At 46.1% G+C, this 24903-nt stretch overlaps 1 protein-coding gene across 2 annotated transcripts in view; it reads left to right on the top strand.

Annotated features, from left to right (window-relative positions):
- SPATS2L (spermatogenesis associated serine rich 2 like) overlaps window positions 1-24903 on the top strand; it is a 143392-nt gene that overhangs the window by 105734 nt on the left and 12755 nt on the right. For both annotated transcript variants that reach the window (XM_078680497.1, XM_078680496.1), the window contains exon 10: window positions 6752-6861. In XM_078680497.1, the coding sequence (XP_078536623.1) occupies window positions 6752-6861 (110 nt within the window). The remainder of the gene's footprint in view (window positions 1-6751; window positions 6862-24903) is intronic.

Here is a 24903-nt window from a genome sequence, read left to right as displayed (position 1 = left end):
GTCCGGGTATGAATTGCTGCCGGTCAGTAGTATATTGTTTTGTAGGATTTCGTATTGATAGCATTTCTTATCTGTGACAGGCATGTGAAACGCTCCGATTCACAGTGCACTGCTGATGCACTTTAGAGTGCGCGTTCAGTAGTGTGTGAACTCGAGTTTCCCTACTTTATTTTTCCTTGCAATATTATATAGCGCTAAATCGACAACATGGCATGAGCACAATTTACATTACAGAGGAACACATTCATTAGTGGTAGGCACGGGGAGACAAAACGATTTGCCTGGAATCACAGGATGTTGAGCTGATGCCGAGATTCGAACGTAGCTCCCCAGCTCCAAAGTTCGCAATTCTAGAACTTGTGGTGGGAGGTGTGTCTAAAAGTGTATGTCGGTGCTGGCCATCAATGAGAGAGACCTGTGCATTTTTCAAATGGGTGATGAAAAAAATATGAGTATGTTGCTGGAGATGTGGGCCGAAGTGCCACCAATGTACTTACCGGGGAGGGTAAACACCCATTATTCCGCAACTTTCTTTCCGCATGCCATCACTCCGCATACTTTCATTACGAAAGTACCATGACTCCGCAATGCCATTATAAAGCATGGCATTACATTTTATATGCTTTTACCACGCATACATTTACAATGAAATTCGTTGTAAATGCATGAATGGTAAAAGCATGTTTTTTTTAATGTTTGGGTAAGGTAAGTATGGGTATAGGGGTATATGTTTTGGGGTGTTTGGGTATTTTAAGAGTTCAGATATAGTTTTGGGTTATGGGGTACAGGGGTAGTTTTAGGGTTTAGGGATAGGTATGGGTTTTGGGGTACAGGGGTATTTTTAGGGTTCAGGGCTAGGTTTGGGTTTTGCTGTATATGGGTATTTTTAGGGTTCAGGGGTAGGTTTGGGTTTTGGGGTACAGGGGTATTTTAAGGGTTCAGGGCTAGGTTTGGGTTTTGGGGTACAGGGGTATTTTTAGGGTTCAGGGCTAGGTTTGGGTTTTGGGGTACAGGGGTATTTTAGGGTTCAGGGGTAGGTTTGGGTTTTGGGGTACAGAGGTATTTTAGGGTTCAGGGCTAGGTTTGGGTTTTGGGATACAGGGGTATTTTTAGGGTTCAGGGCTAGGTTTGGGGTTTGGTGTACAGGGGTATTTTAGGGTTCAGGGGTGGTTTTGGGGTACAGTGGTATTTTTAGGGTTCAGGGATAGGTTTGGGTTTTGAGGTACAGGGGTATTTATAGGGTTCAGGGCTAGGTTTGGGTTTTGGGGTGCAGGGGTATTTTTAGGGTTTAGGGATAGGTTTGGGTTTTGGGGTACAGGGTATATTTATAGGGTTAAGATGGGTTAGTGTTTAAGGGTGTTGGGGTATTTTAAGGAGTAAGGGTGGGTTATGATTATGGGGTGCAGGGGTATTTAAAGGGAGCAGGGTGGGATTAGCACACGATATGAGACATGGCATGAAGGGCGGAACGTACCACACGCCCCCAGCGTTTGTCACGCCCCCAGCACACGCCCACAGCACAACGCAGACACGCCCACAAGGGACTGCTTTGCTGGCACGGTTCTTTTACCTTTTAAATGTATATGGTGGGCATCTGCATAGCCTATGTCCTTCTGCTGCAACTGCTCTTTCCAACGCTGTATTGGGTGCTGTGATCGGTGCTGTGGTTCCTGAGATTACACGCCTCAAAGGTTTGGGCTCTCTCTTTATTATATTAGTATATATATGTGTGTGTATATATATATATATATATATATATATAAATATATATAACCATGTACAAACCATGTACTAAAGAGATGGGAGTGAAAAGTTTCCCTTTGCTTAATTTCTTTACAACAATATAGGAACTTGAAAAAAATTCAACGGAAATAAAAACAACATAAGAAGTACGCTAACGTCACTGTCACATTCTCCTGGCTTGGGGCTGCCAGGCCTAGGAACAGATGCTGGAGTTTGCAACACTCCCTTTGTGCGCCTCCTGCCTCTTTGTTCGAAGCACTGAACCCTGCCCCTCACACCTCACAAAAAGCAAGACATTTAAAAGCAGCCACCACCAGCCTCAGCATTTACTTTGGCTTCAGACCCGTTTGCTGGGCCTTTTGAGCCACCTCCCCTGCCTCCAGCACTCAATAGCACATGATAGGCACAGGAGCCTAAAACGAGTGTTGGTAAAGCCAGCAAGGAATGCGGCCCCATAATACGCAATCCCGGGGGAGGTGAGGCGCATTGGAACTGACCACATCTGAATGCAATCAAGAAAAAGAGTGAACAAGCCACAGTTCCTACGACCCCTTTCAGACACAAAGCCAGCCCATGTGAAGCCTAAAAGAGAGGGAGTGTTGCGTACCTCGCCGAAAACCAAGCAGCAGTTCTCAAACTTCATTTCATTCATTTCATTTAACCGTAACTTACCCCCCACAAAAAACTCAGTGTTAAATTTGAACTCAGTAGACTCACTTATGAAGAGCACCCCCATATCAACTTAAGGTGCTGCAGACCAGCCCCACCAACACCTATCCAATATGTGAGGGGCAGACTGAACTTGAACTGACGCCGCAGCAGATTTTTCAGCCCAAGGACTACTCGTGAATTGCAGCCCCCATGCCACCTAAGGCATGCACCTCCAACAAACATAGGAATCGCACCCTATTTTTTACAGTAACTAACTCAGAAACGGCACCGAACCTTCATTGATAAATACTAGACTCGCACCCCACTCCCGTCTAAACTATGTGCCCCCCTGCGCCTCTGTTCTCCGTGCCTGCTTCACAGCTGTGGTGAAGAATTTTGTTATCTGCTTGTTAAATAAACAAGCAGATAAGAAAAGTCTTCACTACAGCCGCAAACCAGGCCATGGTGTCCGGAGGGGCTTTTTAAAAAACGGACAGGGTGGCACCCAAAAACACTGCTTTCCATGGGGAAGTCAGCGCTTACCATAAATACCCAATGGAAATGAGGGGCGGGGCTTAGAGTCCCTTTTAGAAATCTTGTTGTTTACAAGATCTCTCGCAGAGGTGGAACAGGGCTCTGCCCTGCCACACCCACAAGACCTAAAAAGAGTAGGGCTAAGCAAGGAGCCCTGCGGGACTCCACAGTTAAGTTCAACTTTCTTAGAAAAGACATCCCCAGAAAAAACTTGGAAAGTTCTTTTTTCAAGGTAGGATTGTATCCATGAGATTGCCCTGTCTTGAAGCCCCATCCTCCTGAGTCTCTCCACCAAAATGGCAAAGTTGACAGTATCAAACGGCGAACTTAGATCAAGGAGGATTATGGCAACTGCTCCACCCTGATCCAGGATCAGCCTAGATCCTGGATCAGGGTGGAGCGCCAGGATGGCGGTCTCAGTTCCGTGGTTAGGATGGAACCCGGCCTGTGTGGTATGCAGACGGTCGTAACTTTCCAAGAAATTGGAAAGAATGGAGTTCACGTATTTTTCCAGGGATTTTACTATTCCTGGCAACAGTGATATTGGGCGATAATTGCCTAAATCTGCAGGGTCAAGGCTAGGTTTTTCCAGTAGCGCCTTGACCATTGCGTGTTTCCATGGGGCTGGAACCACTCTTGAAGACAAGGACAGATTTACCAATTCCAAGATACAGGGAAGGATTACGTTTCCAGCTCTATGTAAAATATAGGGGGGGGCCTGGATCTAGAGGGGAGCCTGATTTTAGTTTAGCAAAAGTTTCGGTTAATTGTTCAGGCGTCATAGCTGGGAATTCCTTAAGCGTAACCGCTGAATAACTTGTAGTTGATTTAATGTCTGGTAAATTACTGGGGCAAGGGAGATCAGGGAACGTAGTATAGAGTTGTTTGATTTTCTTCAGGAAAAACTGTGCCAAAGCATTATAGTGTTTACGGGAGGCTTCTAGTGCTAAATCGTTTTTTGGTAGTTCAAGTAGATCCTGAGCCACCCGAAAAATTTCTCTAGGAGTAATAACGGCTGAAATAATAATCCTTTCGTAGTAGGCAGCCTGCACTACTCTTATTTCTTTTTGATAGTTTTTTTATAGCCTCTCTGTATTTTAGTTTCCCCAGATCATGATAATCTTTCTGCCACTCCCTCTCGAGTCTTTTGCAAGTCTGCTTAAGTCTTCGCAGCTCGGGGGAATACCACAGAGACTTATTATCCCTACCCTTATGATTGACTTTGGTATGAGCGACTGTTTCGAGTGGACTTGATCCAGCTAGTAAAGTTTGGGTTAGGAACAGGTTTACTGTTGTTTAATGCAGCAATCCAATGGTCTACCGTCAGCTTGGACCATTGCCGTGTTTTCCTCTCAATAACATTCGAGGGGGGGCTGTGCGAGGATACTGATATATTGAATGGAATCAAAAGATGGTCCGACCAGGGAATAGCCCTAGCCCCCCTCACCCATATATCGGGATGATTGCTAAAAATAGAGTCTAACGTGTGGCCTTTGTCAGAGTGGGACCTGTTAATTTTTGGGCCAGTTGAATCGCCATGAGATCTTGAGTAAGTTCTGTGGCATCCACCTTATTGGGATCATTAAAGTGAATATTGAAATCGCCTAATAGAGTGGTATAAGGGGATGTAGCTACTAATGTAGCCGCCACCTCCAGAAGAGATTTGATCAAGCGGCCATTTCCTCTGGGTCTGCGATAAATAAGAGCTCCGCCAAAGGAGTGGGTCACAGAGAACGGCAGAAAGAATGAGAGGCTTTCACAATCAAGGATTATTGTGATTGATTTTGCATTTGATCGTGCATTTATGAATTATGCAGTGGGGCCCCTGGTCCCAGGCAGGCGCGGCCGGGCGCAGACAGGCTTACCTTAGGCTCGCCCGCGCTGACATCTACTCTAAATAGTGAAAGACCCGGAAGCTGACAATGCCTCAGCCCCGCCTCCACTCCCTCCACTCAATGGGAAAACCACGGTGGACCGGTGAGCTGGCGTCCAGAAGGCAGGTATATGTGCAAGTATCGCAATTAGGGCAAAAGTGCAAGTAAATGTGCAAATTTAGTAAAAAGACAGCAGTGACTAGTGTAGAAAGTTTAAAAGTATTTTAAATGAACTTAAGAACTGAGAACCCCATTTAAAAACAGTAGCGGTATGGAGCAAATCGCCTTTAAAGATTGTTTATGTGCAGTAAGGGACACCTTCCTGCACAATTATTCCCTGCAACATAGACACCCTTGCACTATGGTGCAAGGGTGGCTGCGTTGCAGGAAATCATCCCTGCAATGCAGGCACCCTTGCACTATGGCGCAAGGCTATCTGTGTTGACGCTAGACAGCTTTTTTTATCCATGAATTCTTATAAATACGGCGCACCCCTGCATTTTTAAAATGAGGCAACGCAGCCCTGCTAAACTGCGTGCAGGGCCACTCTGCACCATTTCCTTGTAAAAAATCCCACACTTAATGGCAGTGGTCTTTCAGTCTGCACTTTCAACTTTGCAATAGTATATTTGGTGACTGCTGCGCCCAGTGCCTGTGGTGAATACCCAACGAAACACTGTAGATTTCCTGAAGTTCTGTGTTTCCTGTATGCAGTTCATCACCACCATTCTTGCATCTAGGATGTGCAGCGCGTTTCTTCTGTGTAAAGCCAGCATGGTTATGGCGTGGCTGATGTGGAACTTAGGGTGTGTTCTCATGATAACCTTATCATTGCAGATGGTTGAGTATGATTTCTGCGCTGAGTGCCTGCAATTGACTTACTCTCCTTAGAGCTGTAATTGTCATTAAAATGCGGTCTTTAAAGTGAGGCATCTCAGTGATGCTATGTGCCTGGGCTCTAAAGGTGATTACATAAGCCCTGATGGCACTTAAAATGTTAAAGGTGATTACATAAGCCCTGATGGCACTTAAAATGTTATGCGGTCTCCCCAAAGGCACCGCAGCTCCTCTAAGAGCCTCCACCAACACAGCAGCGAGACTCATCACTGGCTCGAAAAAAAGGACCCACATTTCCCCGGATCTAAAATCTTTAAACTGGTTGCCATTTGAAGCCAGAATCCACCTGAAAATAGCATGACGCACAAGGCTCTACATCATAGTGCACCCAGTTATATCACACAAAAACTCACAATATCTGGAGGATCAAGATCAACAAGAAGTGCGGAAAACCTCCTTCTGAAACCACAAAAATTCAATAAGAAAAAAACGTATAATCGTTCCTTTTCAGGAATGGCACCCAGGATAAGACTGAACCCCTCCACCTCCTCCTTCAAATTGGAAGTAAAAGGCATCCTTATGGCTAAATTTACGTAAACATAGCCTCACATGACTGTGGAGAACCCCTATTACATTCTTTTTACCTACCAATCTAATGCTTGGCTTTTTATATGTACAGTTTTGTTCCACTTATTTTGACGTTTTCATCATCAATGTATTACCATCATCCTTCAAAACCGTCCGGTCCAGTTTTCGCACCTTATCTGATGTGCCCTTCTATCTGTGATTGTTCTCTGCTACCATTCTCTATGGCCATGTTTACCCGTATATGTTTGAACTGTCCTTTTGCTAGTTTATTAAGCTTTTTGATGTTATTCTTACGGTCCTGCTTATTTTTATTGTTTGATATACCTATACACATTTACTGTAAAACGCTCTGATACACGCAAGGGTCTTGTTCGCGCTCTATAAAACTTTCAAAATAAAATAAATAAAATAAATGTAACTGGATGAGCTCTCTCTGGTGTTTTTCCTCCAAATCTACCCAATTGTAGTATTCACTTAATGAGATGTATGTTTAAATAATCTTTTTATCCTAATTCTCTTGCCAGTAAACATCCTGACTGCACGCCAGAAAAAAGCAGAGGAATTAAAGAGGATGACAGATCTAGCCAATCAGATGACCGACGCGCAGATGTCTGAACTCAGGGCAGAAATTAAGGTAGGTCAACTATTCTTTTTTGGTTCATTCCACATTTGTTTTTCACATGGAATTTTAAACTCTGCAATCTGTTAAAGCTTGAATTTATATTCTAAGACACCATTGTTTAACCCCTTCCGCGCTCATGACGAGCCCAGCTCGTCATGAGTGACGACGCTCGTACGCTCATGACGAGCTGAGCTCGTCATGTAACGCGTTTTTTTTTAAAAACGCAGCGCGCAGCGGGAAAACCGCTAGTGCGCATGCGGTTTAGGACCTGTGGCTGGATATAGATAATAGCTAGTTGAAATGCAATGAAAAAATTATTCCTGCATGGTCAGGGTATAAAGAAAAATTATCTTTGCATTTTCTGTAGGATCATTCTATAAATTTTTTTACTTTTTGCTAATCACACTGACTGTCACATTACGGACAACCATCTTCTGTGTATTTACCACTAGGGGGCAGTTACTGCCAATAATTCTAACCGTGCGCCTTTTTTATTAGGAGATTATTGTCTCCGGAATGTGGAATAACCATACCTACATAGAATTGTAAGGTTTTTTTCTGCATGCGGATTCCTCATTCCTTGGGCAATTGCTTATCCATTTACCACAAGCTCTGGATAAATGGGACAGTGGGCCTATGCAGGTCAGCAGATGGGGAGCAGGCAGAGGGCTAACAGGTGACACCATTGACTACCATTCCCATGCTATAGTAATCTGGCTACGTTGACTAATGCGCCCACTGCAGGGGCCTGTGTTCGACCTTATAATCACTGGTTCAAATCCCGGTGGGTCCACTCAGCCTTTCACCCATCTGTCATCAAAATAATGAGTACCATTAAGTTGGGTTGGGTTGACCTTGAATCTGGGGAACCGGGCTCAAGTCTCGGCAGGGACACTCCACATCCTGTGATTCTGAGCAAATCACTTAATCTCCTTGTGCCTAACAACATCAATTTGTCCATGTGTAACCCCACTGGCGCTCATGTAAAGCGCTCTGATACCTTCGGGCCAGTGTTTGTGCTATATAAAATAAAACAAAAAAAATAAAAATCACTTATTTAGAGCTAAGAAGTATGCTTTACTAATACGCATGTTATGTTTACAAATACACGTGTTATACAAGGAAGTCAAGCATGAGCTCGGCTGCACTTCTGCCTGGAGCACCTGCCCGCATGATATTTTTACCAGCCACATATTCCACCCAGCAAAATCTGGCCCAGTTTTCCCAAACCCAGACTATCGAGGTGTGGAAACATCATCCCACTCATGAACAGTTGGATCCCCATCCCCTAGGGATACCACTTTACCTGAACTGTCATTGGACTCTGGGTGTCAGTGCTAAAACCCCAAAAATATTGTTTCACATAAGAGCACCCTAATTAACACCACATTTGTCTTGTATTACTATATGGAAATAAGCGTTTCAAAGTGGATGATTACACAACTTAGAAAGAGATACAAATACTCGAAGATCTACAAAATATCTGCATTCAGTTCATGAAGAACTCATACTTCTGAGTTAAAATTTCAACTGATTGATTACATGTTTTCTACTGCTTCATGCCCAGTAGCGGCCGCCACTGAACAGGGTGGGTGGGGGGAGGTGGGTGAATACAAATGTATTTATAATAACTTCTGAGTGCCGCCAGCCAACGCCTCTCCTCCCACGTCTTCTCCGTGCAGCCCGAGGAAGCACACAGCTTCCCAGAATACCCTGGCTGATCACAACTCTGTAATGCAGCGTTATGATTGGTCTGGTGCCGTGGTTCAACACTCAGATGTGGATAGGGAGGCTGTGCATGTTCCCTACCAGACTTTCTAATACAGCCTGGTGGGGAATATGCCAAGAGCACAGGACTGTCTGGCTGGCCCAGGAAGACCGGCCAAACCGTCCTGCGCACTTTAGAGTGTTTCGAAGCCCCACCCGCTCGGCCCCGCACCTAAGCAGGAAAGAAAACTAAAATGATAATAACGTTAATTATTATAATTTTAGTTTTAACTTCTTAAACTGCTCACAGAGCAGTGGGGCGATGCTCCCCGCCTTAGCAAAGGAGCCGTTGCTGGTCATGACATTGGAATATGAACTTGTGAATGTCAAGTAGATTGCACTGGAATATATTTTAGCTGAATCCAGTTGCTTCTTGAAAATAATTATAGCCTGCAGAAGTGTGTCATTGTGATTGTTTTTATGTAAAGGGGCAATCTCACCTTCTTTCTTTAAAAAGGAACGCCTTTGCTAAAATAGCAGTAGTGAACACTTCCATGTGCCTACCAGAAACTGCAAAAATGTACTAATTCTTTCCTGGAAGGGTAACAAAATAAAACACATGATCTGGCGGAGGTAACATGGGTTTTCCAGTGAGTTACTGAAATAATCACCGACAAAGTCTATAATTTCTGTCTTTTTAAATAGTGGAAAAGTTTTCGGCACCTCGAGTGAGACAGAGAAACATGTACCATCTGGGTAGCAGCAGTGCAAGTTTACCTCATCACCTGAAGAAGTACAACATAGTCTACATAAATGCAAAATCCGCCCCACCTACAGTGCAGATACTTCATGGATAACAGCAGTGCAGTGTTTATATACACACATACCAGGTATAGCAAAAGCAGTAGCTGTATGCAGTCTCCTGCTCCCTCACACACATAAGATACAGCACCCGGAGTAGATTTCTAATATTCCCTCACATACACCAGCAATTACAGTAAATGGGGCAGCAGTGCAGGCTTCCCTCACATACACAGAACATTTACATCAGAGGCAGCAATGGTGCAATCTTCCCCGTTCAGATTTGCCATGTTATGTATCCCTGTTGACATCATTCAATCTAAAAAGGCGACAGCGAGAATGAATGATTGTCACGGTAGAGATGGAGAAATACAACCAGCAGAAATAAGAAAATGTGTAATGGCTCTACAGTGTAAACAGCACTAAGAGGGTCTGAGTTACTGTGGCTAGTACCTTTAGTTGCTAAGGGCCTTGATGGTATTTTGTTTCTCCATTGTTTTAAAGCAGTAATCGATGGTCACGGTAGAACAAAGGCCTGTGCTGTGCCATTCCTGCTAGTAATAGCTTTGTGTAATATACATTATTGAAAAAATAAAAATAAAAAGAAACCCTTACCTGAAATTACAGGTTGTCATTTCCAGATGGAGAGAGAAAAGATAAGATGAGTAGAAATATTTACTAGAAAAGGGTTGGGGCAAGTTGATAATAGAAATGAAAGAAGACTCACTTATGGATGTGTGGTTGGCCATCCCTGTTTGGCGTGGTGTGGCACCAAAATATTATTTAAAGAAAAAATATTCCCCAAATAACATTTATACTAGTATCGTCCAGTTGGACATATGAGAAAACCCACATCAATGTAACAATATTTTTGTAAAACAAAATTTATGACACAAACTTGATAACAAACAATATTTCTCTATACAAAATTATAACAACCAACTGTTAGGAAACAGGTCTATCTATCTCCCGGTGATGAGGTCTTGATGAACTATCTGTAAATCACAAATACACATCTCAAAGCAACTCCAAAGCAACTCCTTTAACATTTAGCCAATCCCATGATGAGTTCCCTACAATAAATCTAAAGTCAACAAGCTTTCTCAAAACTAAAAGAATAAGTTCCAACCGATCTGACTGGTTGTATACATGTCTCAAACTCTATCCCTGATTGTAGGAAAATAACCGTTTTGGACATGGTTATCCCCACTTTTTGCCTGGTAATTGATGCAATGGGTTCCTGCTATCCAGGTCCCCAGTGCCAGATCTCTTTCCCTAAAAGCGTACAATTGTTCCCCAATTGGCAATACCTTTAAGCACCCTTGATAGTCCCTAGTAGATGGTACCCCAGGTACCTAGGGCATTGGTACTAAGAGGGTCCCTAAGGCCTGCAGCATGTCTTGTGCCACTCTAAGAGACTCCTCACCAAACTCATGCAAACTGCCATTGCAGGCTGCTTGACATGGAGCAGAGAAAAGTGAAGACAGGATGAGGTACACCGCTTGTGTGCCATGCGTTCAGACACTGCATGTAATATATGTAAGTCACCCATACTGCAGGCCTTACAGCGGAAAGACAGGGTTCATTACATTACTTGTGAGGACATAGCCGCATGAGCAGATATGCCCCAGTGATTCTTGGACATTCCCAGTGAACAGGGAAGCCATCTTGATTATTTGTACTGGGCACTGGTGATTACGTGCTCCACAGTTACATGATGGCTTCACTGATGTTTGCTATCAAAAAGTTCAAATTAATAAGGTCACACTGATTCCAGTGATGTATTTAATAATACATGCCCCCAGAGGGCACTTTAGAGATGCCCTCTGAAAACCTGCCAACCTCTAGTGTACTAAGCAAACACAAGTAGATGATGGACGGAGCGCTGAAACTTTTCAGACACTCACCCCCAGTCACAGATCTGGGTTGAATCCATCATTGTTCTTTAGCACACTTCACCACCCAAGTTCAGGCACTGCTATTTGTAAATCAGTCTTGACCCTGCGCATCATGGGAACAGTCCAGCCCGAACTGCCAAGCCATGTCTTCCCTGAATCGGAAACAAGCATCCTGGGACCAGTTTCTGGCTAACAGCCCTCATCAGCCAGACTAGCTTAAATCCAGTGGCAAAGTGAGCGAGGGACCCACGTTCGGGCATAGCCTGCCAACTTAGGGCGAACAAAGCAAACACAAGGAGATGATAGGCGGAGCACTGAAACTTTTCAGACACTCGCCCCCAGTCATAGATCTGGGTTGAATCCATCATCGTTCTTTAGTTCACTTTGCCACCCAGTTCAGACACAGCTATAGGCAAATCAGCCTTGACCCTGCGCCTCATGGTGACAGATCTCTTGATTGGGGGTGAATGTTTTAATTTGTTCTGCATTCCATCCATCAATTGTGTGTCTTTTGCCTCCTCGTCCTATGTGCGCTGGGTATGCCCAGAAGTGGGTCCTGGGCTCACTGTGCCACTGAATACAAGCTATCCTGGCAGATGAGGGGTGAAACCCCGAAACTGGTCCTAGGATGCTTGTTTACGGTCCAGGGAGGACCTGGCTTAGCAGTTCGGGCAGGACTGTTCCCATGAGGCACAGGGTCAAGACTGATTTGCATATGGCCAGGTCTAAACTGGGGTGGCATGGTGAGCAAAAGAATGCTGGATTTAACCCAGATTTCTTGACTGGGGGTGAATGTTTTGATTTGTTCTGCATTCCGTCCATCAATTGTGTGTCTTTTGCAACCTCTAGTGTACTGGCTGACTGGTGTAGACCAGCCTGTCACCACAGACAGGTTTCTGACCCCTGCAGGTGAGAGCCCGTGCTCTCTAAGGGCAGAAACAATGCATGCTTAGGCCGAAGGTGTAGTCACCTCCTCCAAGCAGGATGGCTATGTAATCAGCATATCAAGGTAGGAGCTATCAAAGCCCTTTGCCGCCTTCAATATGCGACCCAGGCTTCCCCGAGACAGGGGATTCGCCTCCTCCTGCCCAGGACCTATTTGGCACCATGACAGGCGGGAAAAATAGCTAGTCAGGAGGCGTGTTTCCAGCGCAAAAGTAAATACCCTTAGAAGACTTTGCACCACTCTGCCTCACTTTGCATGACTTTACTTAGGCACAAACTCTTAGTAAATTTGCCCCCATGTTCACACTTGTAGGCAGAGTAGCTTGCACGCTACGGATATAAAGAGAAAATATAAAGCACCCAATACCTCCATTGCTCAGATCACACTTCATACCGGTAAGAGGCATTTTGCTGTAGGTGCACTCAGTATGCCAAAACTTAGATATTATATCTATGCCCATTATGAAAAGCAAACCAGAAACAAATTGTGCTACCTGTCCCCACTTTGTGAAAACCCTGTCTAGCACAACCTAATGGATTTGAGGGTGATGGGAAAGAAATAAGTGTGAATAAAGTATTAGGAAGTGTTAGGGGAACCACGGTCTGCCGAGAATTGAAAGCAGAAAAGAAGTTCTCCCTGGAGATTGGGATCTGAGAGAATCCAATTGGTCTAGGTAGGGTCTATGCAAGCCTTTTCAGGTCGATCCTAGTGCAGCACACATGCGCTGCTCTATGGGAAGGCTTCTTGTAAGCACTCCAAACTTCCCACAGACTTCTCCGTGGGATTTAGATAACTCCCACAGAATTCATTGGCCATAGCGTGTGTCTTTCAAAAAAGAAAGCACGCAAATGGCCGAAGGTGTGTGTTTGTCCCACCTTTTGTGGAAATGTTCCCTCCCATGGTCTCTGGGTCTCGGGTGCGAGCAGCGGCGCGCAAATTGTCGCAGCTGCATTCCTTACATTCTTTGCAGTGCGCGCGCACTACTCGAGGTCTTCTAATATCGGTCGGGACAAAATGCTTTTCTCCTGGCTGATGTTGCAAGTATCTGCTGTTGTATTTAATGTTGTTAATGTACATGGGCAAAGCTTCGTATCAGAAGTGATGTCATATCCTGTGGCGCCCCTTCTCGCTCTCTAAAATAATAAGTGCCGTGGGAATAAAAACGTCTGACCGGAAAATGTTATGCCAACAATTACTGAAACAGTTTGTCTCAATGTGGACATATTCACTGCAGGGTACGTTCAGCAGCACGAGCTTGCCTTAAAGGAAAGGCAGTCACGCAATTGCAGTACATCCTCTATGGCAGTCTCGCGTAGCAGAGCACTGCCTCCTGCGTGCCGACTTTTTGCAGGGCTGTGATAAAATGATGATGCATCGGCATGCCCAATGGTGCAGAGAAAGATGCGTCAAGCTGCTGCCTCATTCAGGCTGCAGCCTGCAGCGGGATGCAACGCGTGTGTACGGGGGTTACTTATACAACTGCCATAACAACCCTTTGGCCTGCTCTCAAACCCCTACCCCACCCAATGGCAAGCCTTTGTGTGTCATATCCATGTGACAGCCGGCCTTACCCATCTGCTCTTCCCAATAACTCTGTGTCTGCAGGTGGCTCGAAGGGGTCTCAACCAAGTCTTTCCTATGTCCAGCATCCACAGGGCTGCACTGCTCACCGACTTACACAGCATGATAATTGGGGAAAATAAAAGCCGCTCTGCGTGAATCTTAAAGAAGCAGGGGTTCTCACAGCAGTCATGGAACATTATGTTATAATTTATGTTAAAGCATGCCCTGATCTATACATTCTGACTTCTATGTGGAACCCGTGCACTTAAACAACTAAAGAGCATTGACAGTGCACTCAGCAGTTCAGGGTTGCTCTTTTCACAAGATGCTGCAGATTAACAGGGCGCGCATTCCTCAGCTTAGCACCATACCCTGATCTTTACACATGATGCTGAATGTGACTTTTCTTGCTCCAAGACTATGCAGTGATCTGTTGTACAATTTATCAATATTTCTGTTACAGTGCATAGAACATTCTTTGCACAACACATAAAAGGCCATAGATCAGGGCAGCGTCCTTATATTTGTCTGGGAGGAGTGGGCAGGATTCAGTTAGACATACTGACTTAACTTATTCAGTAAAGCACCACGTAAGTTGTCACACCACACGTTCACTTATGATGCATCAACCCACTGAGCATCAATGATGATGCAGCAGACTGCCAGAGGGTGCGATCTCGCTGTCCTGAAACACTGCTATGAGATCTGGACTGCGTCATATGCTAGACGTGCCTGGATGCTGTGGGCGTTCTGCCTACCCTTCACCCTAAGGTGCACAAGAGTCATGCACTACTCTGTGAATTGCCCAAACTGTCTTGTATTAAGATAATGACAGCAACCTCGTATGTTACCTGGATAACCTAACCCCAGTTGCAGTTCAGGATCTTCACTTTACCCCATGAAGGCTGTCTTATCATACGCATTCCTTAATCAGACTGCATGACCCACTGTGTGGTAATTGTATAGCTCTTCAATACCTGACGGCACAGCACGCAGGATAATGTGCTGCATGGCTAAACACTTATAAGGTCCCAAAGCCGAAACTTATTGGCTATGCCAATGCTTGTTTCCTTAGTGCCTCAGGTAGTCTTGAGATGTACCGAAATTCATTGCAGGTGACATGATGTGATCTGCTCCAACACACATTATATGTTAAGCTTATAAGTATTTACAAAAGCGATGTCAAAGCACTTTTCAGTTTTGAGCTATCATTGAAATGAACTACAATACAGTTAGCCTTGTGCATTTACATATATATGGTATACATAATGACCTCATATTGATTAGTTTATCTATATATATATGCCTTTAGATCAGTGAAGATACCCTGCGTAAGGGTTAACGGAAAAGTTTTTAATAATTCTTTCAAGAATGATTTCAGAACATAGATTTCGATAATAAATTGTTTTTGAATATTTACTTCATAAGTATTAGAAAGTCCACAGCGACTTAGTCGAAGATGGAATTGGAAGGTGCAATCGTCATGCTTGATTGGCAGTCAGAGGAATATTATATCGATTGTCACAGTTTGATTCAAAGATGCTGTTCATCTTCTAGAAGGTATGCTACAATTGATTATATCCACATATAATTATGTTACGAGTATGGTGACTTGTGATACTGTCATAAATCTGTATAGTGATGTGAGATTGTCCCATTGTGGCTAATTCATGGATTCTTACATTATGTGATTCTTAGAATAGTTTGGGCTTTACTTGGTTTGTCGGCCTGCAAATACCTTTATAATTGTTTAGTTAGCCCAACGTGTATATGTACTATTGTTCCATGCCATTGTTTTTAGATAATGTGTGATTGTGATTTCTTGAGCTCTAGAACATTGTTCCATATTTATGGTGCTGCACCAGAGAAGCCCTGGCACACTTTTTTCGTTTTACTGGGATTTCCAATGTGAGGTTGTTATTTTTTCTGTAGCTCCTTTGTTCTCCTAGTACTTTCAGTATAAAATGGGTGTTTAGTTGCAGAGTGTTTAACGTGTTGCATGTTGTTCTCATTATGCAGCAGCTTTTCATTAGTGCCCACTTTAGTACGATGAGGACAGGGCCATGCATTCTTTCCTCTTGGTGTTGGAGATTAGCCTTGCTCTAAATTTAGGACCGCAGTAAATAAGGCTGGATTTTGAATGGCCCATGCATAATTGCAATCCCACAGTCTAGTCTGGAGAGAACGAAGTTTTGTGTAAGTGTGCAGAGATCGTGTTCAGTTATTAAGTATTTTAAGTTATGAATGGTGCATAGTTGTCCTTGAGCACTTTTTGTTTGCTATATGAGAGGTTGTAAAGAAACTTATTCATCTCAGGTAAAATCCAACAATTGTGCTTTCTCTACAGGTGTTTGAGACCCCCAGGTGGGTAGTTTGAGTAGTGGGTAGTTTATCTGTCGGCTTTGTGCTGTTGGTGTTAGGGTTGAAGAGTAGAATTTAAGTCTTCTGTCAACTCGGTATGATGAAGTAATTAGAAAGCCATTTCTTTGTGGTTTGAAGACCTTTCTTATGGTTTTGGTGTTTGCTTTGAAGATATTTTAGATTTGGGTGAATGCCACATATTGGTGGATGTTTAGACCTAATCCTCTTTGTTCTCGGATTATGGGTTAAATGTAGAGGTACGACTTGTGAGAGGCCAGAATGGAGTCTTGGGTAATCCGGAAAGGGAATAGATGCTGAACTTTACAGATCCACCTTTATAGATCTTTCATTAGGCCAAGATCTCAATCAGTTAATGGCAGTGCCTTCCAGCCAGATTAGTTTTTAAGGTGTTGGTGTCAAGAGGTCAACTGTATCAACATGCTGCAGTCAATACTAGTACCAGAATGCATGATTTAATATTGTTCAGGAGCAGAGGTCTCTAACCTTTTCTGTCGTGAGAAGTACTGATGATCAGTGAAAATCATTGTGAGCTACTGAAGGCAAAGCCACTCATGCAGTGTTGCCAGACACCCAATACCCAGCTTTATTGACATAAGCCTAATGTTCATGGAGCCAAATACTATGGATGGAACAAAATAACTTGCTATGACAGGGTTGACATGTGTGTCAATGAGAGTGTGGTCTTTGGGGATGTATAAACATATGTGCATATGAATGAGATACATGTGTATGAGTGAATGAGAGCTTATGTTGTATGTACTTATAGCACAGGACATACCTTTCCCCATATGAGGCACCGTTAAATGTATAACACAAAACAAGTAACAATTTTTTAAATGGACGAAATTTAAAGTGGAGAAAAATGATCCCCAAAAATATTCAGAATATGGAATTTCTCCCACTTAAAAAAATGGTTGTATTTTTCAGTTATAAATATGACACAGTGTCTACCAGCCACTGGGAGCAAGTTGTCTGCTGTGTGTAAATGCAACACTTTGAAATGGGAGAAAATAAAATTGAAGAGTTAACTTTATGTTTATATGGATTCCATAAAACTCATCATTTAAATTATCTCTCATTTTCTTCACTTAAAATATATCCCATTTAAAAAAAAATGACTGCATTTGTTAGTTATACATATGGCACACTGTCTACTGGCCACACCGAGCAAGAGGCCTGCTGTTTGTAAATTCTATACTTTAAAATGGGAGAACATTTAAATAGAGAGTTAACATAATCATTAAGTTAACTCTTGCTTTAAAATTTCTCCCATTTAAAAGCATTCTTGAACAATATTTTCTTCTCATGCTCCAGTATTAAGTTAAAGGCCTTCATTTAAGATGTAAGTATCAGGCCCTCCTAGCCGCAGGTGCCGCGTCCAGCTCCATACCCGCTGGTCCCTGGGCTGCACGCGACACCGGAGGAGGTCAGCGTTTTCCTCACAGCCATGAGGTCACCCGGAGGGGCCTTCGGGCCACGCGGGTCCGACTGGGAGCCCGCGGTCCGGCGGCTCCGGTCCCGCGCCGTGGGGTGCTTCGGCCCTGGCGCTTTCGACAACTCCGGTCCCGACACCGCAGGGCTCTGCAGGATTCAGGCCTGGATCCGGGCCGTCGCTAGTCGACCTTACGACTCCTCCGCTGGCGCCGACCCCAAGAGTGTCGCTCCCTGCGGGAGACAGTCATTACAACGCGGGCTTTACACCGCGCTACCATTACGATGCAGCCATCACAACGCAAGTCGTTACAATGACTTGCGCTGGATGGCGCTATATACTAAGTAATAGTATGATTTACTATTCCAACACCTTCCCTACTGTTACGTAGGCTGGAGTTCGAATAGTAAATCATACTATTCCTAAATCCAGCGCCTACAGCGCAAGTCATTGTAACGACTTGCGTTGTGATGGATGCGTTGTAATGGTAGCTTGGTGTAAACCCGCGTTGTCATGACATGCATCCCTCCCTGCGCCATCTCCGGACGATGTCGACCCCAGTTTCAGTCCGGGTCCAGTGTCGGACAGTCGCCGCTCGGCGCCGTTTCCGGCGCCGATGGGTGAGGCCTTCACCCTCAACCGGCTCCATCATTTTTACCTGATTATCAGGAGATGGATGACGAGGAGGACTGGGAGGGGTCTGAGGACCCTCTGGCACTGCAGTGCCAGTTGAGTCAGGACTAGGCAGAAGAGCTAAGGGAGGCCAGTGGTCTGGACACTTCGCCCAACACTGGATTTGTCTCTCCTCCCTACGTGGCTTCAGAGGAGGGGGCTGCATACAGTGTGGTGTTGAACAGGGCAGCCAAGGCCTTGGCTCTTGAGCTCCCTGTCGCGGGCGTGAGGACTAACCTCCTCAGTGAGGTGCTCAAACCGCAGGCAAGCTCCTCGGAGCCTCTACTGCCGTTCAAAAAGGCCCTCACTGATGTTCTGCTGGGCACCTGGTCCAAGTCCCGGCTCCGGTGGACCCTAGCTTTCTGTCCGTGCACCCCACCCCCCAGAGCCTGGTGATCTAGGCCTCTACGTCCCAGACCACATTCCCGTCCGCTACTCCGGATCAGAAATCCAAAAGGTGTGATCAGTTTGGGAAGAAACTGTTCTTCTCTCTGAGTTTGGGGCTGCGGTCTGTCAACACCGCCTGCCTTTTGGGCCGTTACACCCACTCTCTGTGGGATACCGTTGCGGATGTGCGGCCAGTGTCCGGAGGAGGCCCGGGCAAAGCTCTCCCAAGCCCTGGTGGAAGGGCGGGATGCAGCACGGTACTCAATTAGATGTGGACTTGACACCATGGACTCGCTGGGTAGAGCGATTGCAACAATGTCTGGCTGAGGTCCGCCAACTTTTTGGGGGATGTCTAGGCCTCGCTCACGGACATGCCCTTTGGTGGCCGTCGCCTTTTTGGTGAAAAAGCGGACAGTGCGCTGGAACGTTTCAAGGACTCCAGGGCTACGGCCAAGTCCTTGGGCCTAGGCCAGCAATCTTCCGGTTTTCGCCCCTTTCGTGGCCAAGGAAGGGGCGCCCCCACACGTCCAGCCAGCCACAGGGCGCCGAACCAGTCTCAATGTGGTCGCGGACGTGGTAAATGCCGTGGCGGTTCCGGGGGACAACGGCAGGGTCAGTCCACATCCGCTCCCGTAGCATCTGCCTCTAAGCCTTCCTAGTCTAGCATTTCAGGCCCATTCGACGCCAGTGGGGGGCAGGATTCCCCATTACATCCGCCACTAGTGCAGTATCACGTCAGAGAGGTGGGTGCTGCAAATCGTCCGAAGGGGCTACTCCCTCCCCTTCGATGTGACCCCTCCAGCCATGCCACCGCTGTACCACCGCATGTCACTTGAAACTTCTGCAGGAGGACGTTAAGGCCCTCTTGGCGAAGGGGGCCATCGAGCACGTTCCTGGGCCAGAAGTAGGACGTGGTTGCTATTCCCACTACTTTCTGGTACCCAAGAAGGGCAAAGGAGGCCCATGCCCTATCTTGGACCTACGGAGCGCCAACGGCTTCCTCAGGAAGACGAAGTTCAAGATGCTGACTTTGGCTCAGGTCCTAGCTGTGCTGGACCCAGGAGACTGGATGGTAGCGTTGGACTTGCAGGACCCGTATTTCCACATCCCCGTCCTGCTGGCCCACCGGCGCTACCTGCGGTTCACGGTAGGCCACGAGCACTTTCAGTTTACCGTGCTCCCCTTCGGCCTTACCAGCGCCCCTCTGGTGTTCACGAAAGTGATGGCGGTGGTCGCAGCTCATCTGCGCAGATCAGGGGTTTCAGTCTTCCCCTATCTCGATGACTGGTTGTTAAAGGCGGGCTCACCCCAGACAGTCGTCTCCCACCTCCAGACTCCGGCCGACCTCCTGCATTCGCTGGGGTACTCCATCAACGCGCCAAAGTCACACCTGTGCCCCTCTTCATCGGAGCGGTTCTGGACTCGGGTTTCCCCCCCCCGAACAGCGGGTTTGGGATATTCAGGCTCTGATTCCGATCTTTCAGCCTTTATCCCGAGTTTCGGTCAGGTTGACGCTGCGGCTCCTGGGGTTTATGGCCTCCTCCATCCTTCTGGTGCATCACGACAGGTGGCAGATGCGAGCTCTGCAGTGGAACCTGAAGTTTCAGTGGGCACAGCATCAGGGCAACCTGTCCGACCACGTCCTGATCTCTGAGGGCACTGCGAGTCAGTTGCAGTGGTGGCTCACGAACCGCGATTGGGTCAGCGGCAGATCTCTCTCCCTACCCCAACCAGAGCATGTAGTGGTGACGGATGCGTCCCTCCTAGGATGGGGGGCCACATGAGAGAGAGGGAGATCAGAGGCCTCTGGTCTCCGGCGGAGTCCCGGCTCCATATCAACCTTCTGGAGCTGCGGGCGATCGGACTTGCACTGAAGGCATTCCTTCCCTCTGTCCGGGGAAGTGTACTGCAGGTGTTCACAGACAACACCACCGCCATGTGGTACTGAAGCAAACAGGGCGGGTGGGGTCATGGACTCTCTCCCAGGAGGCTCTGCGCCGCTGGCAATGGCTGGAACACCAGGGCGTCACCCTGGTGGTTCAACACCTGGCAGGTTCCCTGAACACCAGGGGGGACGCCGGTGCATGATGGATCACGAATGGCGTCTGAACTCGGACGTGACGCAAGGTCTCTTTCAGCAGTGGGGAGAGCCTTGGTTAGATCTATTCGCCACCGAAGAGAACGCGCAATGTCATCAGTTCTGCACGTGGAATTTCCAAGGCGGCACTTGCTCAGCGACGCTTTTCGTCGCGAGTGGAGCTGCGGTCTGTTGTACGCCTTTTCGCCGATACCACTTCTGCCAAGAGTGCTGAAGAAGATCAGGTTAGACCGGGCCCAAGTCATCCTTGTGACTCCGGACTGGGCACGAAGATACTGGTATCCCGAGCTACTCAGCATGTCAGTCGATCCCCCGGTTCGTCTGCCTCTTCAGGAGGACCTTCTGTCGCAGCAGCAGGGGACGGTCCTCCACTCGAACCTGTCCAGTCTCCACCTACATGCGTGGAGATTGAGCGGCGGCAGTTAAGGCCATTTGACTTGCTTCCTGAAGTTTGTGATGTGATTCTGGCAGCCAGGCGTCCCTCCACAAAAACGGTATACGCCTGCAGGTGGAACAAATTTGTGGCATGGTGCACAGCAAAGGCTGTGGATCCACTCTCTGCCCCCTTTCAGAGGTTCTCCTTTTCCTTCTTTCTTTTGCCCAGCAGGGCTCTGCTCTGGCCACTCTCAAGGGCTCTGTTGTAAATAGATTCTTGAAAGGCATCACGCACATGTTCCCTCCTGTTCCCTTTGTGATGCCTCAGTGGGACTTGAATCTTGTTCTAACGTATCTGATGTGTGCTCCTTTTGAGCCACTTCATAACTGTCCTCTTCGTCGTCTGACTCTTAAGACTGCATTCCTAGTTGCCATCACCTCTGCCAGGAGAGTGAGTGAGCTCCAAGCTCTATCTTCTAAACCTCCTTTCCTCTCTGTCCATCCAGACAAGGTTGTTCTAAGGACTCGTCCTTCTTTCCTGCCCAAGGTGGTCCCAGCCTTTCACATCGGGCTGTCCATCACCTTGCTCACATTCTATCACCTCCGCATCCCTCAAAAGAGGAAGAGAGACTCCACCGTCTGGACCCAAAACGTGCGCTCTCATTCTATCTGGACCGCACACGCCAGTTCCGGGTGGACGACCAGCTCTTTGTTGGTTACGTGGGCGCGAAGAAAGGACGGGCGGTGCACAAGCGGACCATCTCTCGGTGGGTCGTCTTGTGCATCAAGGATTGCTACTCCTTGGCGAAAAAGGAGCCTCCTGTTGGGCTGCGCGCCCATTCCACTCGGGCCACGGCAGCTACTACTGCCCTGGGTCGGGGAGTCCCCTTGCAGGACATCTGCCAGGCAGCTACGTGGGCATCGCTGCACACGTTTGCTAGACACTACTGCCTGGACAGTCAAGTCCGGGGAGATGGCTTTTTCGGCTGTTACGTTCTCCGGGACTTTCTGGTGTGATCTTGGTTCGCAGACCCACCACCGGGGTTGGTATTGCTGGGGTATCTATTCTAAGGTAAGGAATCTAACACTAACCTGTTTCTTTCAGATGCACAAGTTACTTACCTTTGGTAATGATATATCTGTAAGAAATAGTAGTTAGTGTTAGATTCCTTACCGCCTCACCCATCCTCCCCGTTCTGGGAACCGATATCTAGGGTTAAGGACATCCCTTTCAGGGCCCTAGTTTCATGGCACCGGTGTCGCTTTCTATCATGGCTCTGCGTTCCTGGCGCGGAAAGCTATGTACAGAACTGACGTCAGCGTGCGAGGGTGGCTTCTAAGTATTCCGACTACGTCATCCTGGTGATCACGACGCCGACGACGAACGCGGAGCCGCAGATGACGCCTAGCGACGCGCAGGGGTACTGCTGACTAAAACTTTCCGGATCCAGTCTGACGCCTGGGGATATTCTAAGGTAAAGAATCTAACACTAACTACTGTTTCTGACAGATATATCGTTACCGAAGGTAAGTAACTTGTGCATCAGGCCCTCCTATCTGCAGCCAGAAGATAATAATGTAAAATACACACAGACTACCCTTAACTTTTAAAGGAAAATGTGACCCTGTGGTTATTTAAAAATGAACTCAAGGTTGTGAGCTACTCTGAAAGTGTACTGGTAGCTCACAATGGACCAGTTGGAGACATCTGGTCTAGGTGTGTATCATAGATTACAATTAGGGCTCCCGGTTTTCCGTTTAAACAGATTTTTACATATAAATACAGACGGAAAACAAGTTTTCCTTTGTCTGTATTTATATGTAAAAACGGGAAAACACTAGCACATTTTGTGGCGCTGCCGCGCTCAGCAGAGAGTTGAAAAACAGGATGGTATGCTCTGGTGTTATCAGTATTTAAGACTCGTTAACATGTGAATGGTCTTTCAAAGACCTGTGAAGTACTCGGGTGCGGCTGGCAGCACAAAAACTGTGTGTGTGCCTGGGTATTTCAGCCCCGGCAACCAAACACCACGTAGGGGGGGAGGTATTGTAAAAGAGAGAGGTCGCCTAAAACGGGCTGGGAAGCATGCATTCAACTTCATGGGGAGTTTTGAAAAAATAGATGTTTAGTTAGTTACAGGCCCGGTGACATCATGACAGACATAACGTTCTTTTCCTCCTTACTCCAGTTCCCATATCCAAAAGGAAAAGATTTTTTTAAGTGCCCTTTACAATAGATTAACTGAGTTTCGTATGGGGTGGTATGGAGCCGAAGTGACTTTCCCAGGAGCACGGAAATACGGCCTAGTTGGGAAGCCGGGATTAGTACAAAAGTCTCTTGTTTCCACTGTGATGAGGTGTTCTGAGGGAAGGACATCCCTTACTATCATTTTAATTCTGTTCTCAGTACTTGTCCCAAGCAGGGACGGCTCTAGGGCGGTGCGACCGGTGCGGCTTCCTGGGGGCGCCGTGCCATGTTTGCAACTTTATTTTGCTTTTAAAGAACCTGCTGCCGCGTTCCTTTCCGCTTGAAATTACGGGCCTAACAAGAATGTCAAGATAACTCCTGTGATTAATGTCCTTCCTGGCCAGAGTTCAGAGTTTTGTGTTGTTGAAGTTTTTGACTTATGTGAAGGTAGCACAGAGGGTTAATGTGCCTACTGCAAAGAACTTGCACCAAGTAGATTACAGAGTGCATTTCATGTAAATAGATCAACAGGTTACTACTTTTAAAAGAGCCATCCTTTTGTTACTTGCAATTTATAACTTAGAATCCTAACATAGAATAGTGAGGTATTACCTTACATCATAGAACTGCATACACTCTACAAAGTATAGAACATCGATTCATGTTGCAAAAAGGGTTACATTGGGTAGAATTGGATTCTTCTTATTAAAGAAAATTCCCAACTATGAGGTTTCTTTTCCAACCCTGAGTTTGTGCTTCTCCACACCAAACACTCCTAAACTATACTGCCTACCAGTATGGATGACATGTGACTCCTACACTTTTAGTCCTTTGGCTTATGTAGCATTTCCTATACACTGATTTACACAAGTATGATTGATTGTCTGTGTAATGTGTGTGTGGTGCAAAGTGCTCTGACATACTTTACTGGTATGAGTAGCGCTATATAACGAATTCAATGCATCTGAGAGACTGGTTATGGAGACTTGGTCACTATTAAAGGGTGCTAGTGAGAGAATCCGTGGTGGAGGTGGTCATTGGGGGCGGCAATAAACATTGTCGCACAGGGCACCACCAGCGCTAAAGCCGGCCCTGGTCCCAAGTATGAACGCTGATCCCTGTAGGTGTAGGTGCTTATGCTATGACACCCTTACCTATGTACAGAAGACATTATGCAGTTAGTAAACCCAGATATGCTCTTTGTAGGCCCGGCTTAACAGTGCCCCAATTATACACCTATTGTTACCAAATATTTAAAATCTAGACAGGGTGGGGTCTGGCTGCTCACAGAGACCATTTATTTCTCACCTCTGGCCATTGGCTATATTGTATCATTCCACCTCCTATAGATCACTTGCATTGCAGTGCAGGACTGTATTACATCTCAAATGCACACTGAACCATTGCATACAATTATTTATCTCATATATACTTTGTCTAGAAAAGCCAATAGGTTTTCCCTAGTTTTTTTTCCACACTACAGCCGGATTTATGAATGTTTTATTGAGCGTGCAGTTTCAGTTTAGTTAATTAAGTTGGATATTATGCTGACATGGCAAAACAAACTTAAAATTTCAATTATACGGTCTATATACTTTTTAAATA

Source organism: Lissotriton helveticus, chromosome 3_1, assembly GCF_964261635.1.
Source record: "Lissotriton helveticus chromosome 3_1, aLisHel1.1, whole genome shotgun sequence".
Lineage (NCBI taxonomy): Eukaryota > Metazoa > Chordata > Amphibia > Caudata > Salamandridae > Lissotriton > Lissotriton helveticus.
The sequence above is the reverse complement of the archived record's forward strand: the minus strand, read 5'-3'. Positions and strand labels throughout refer to the sequence as shown.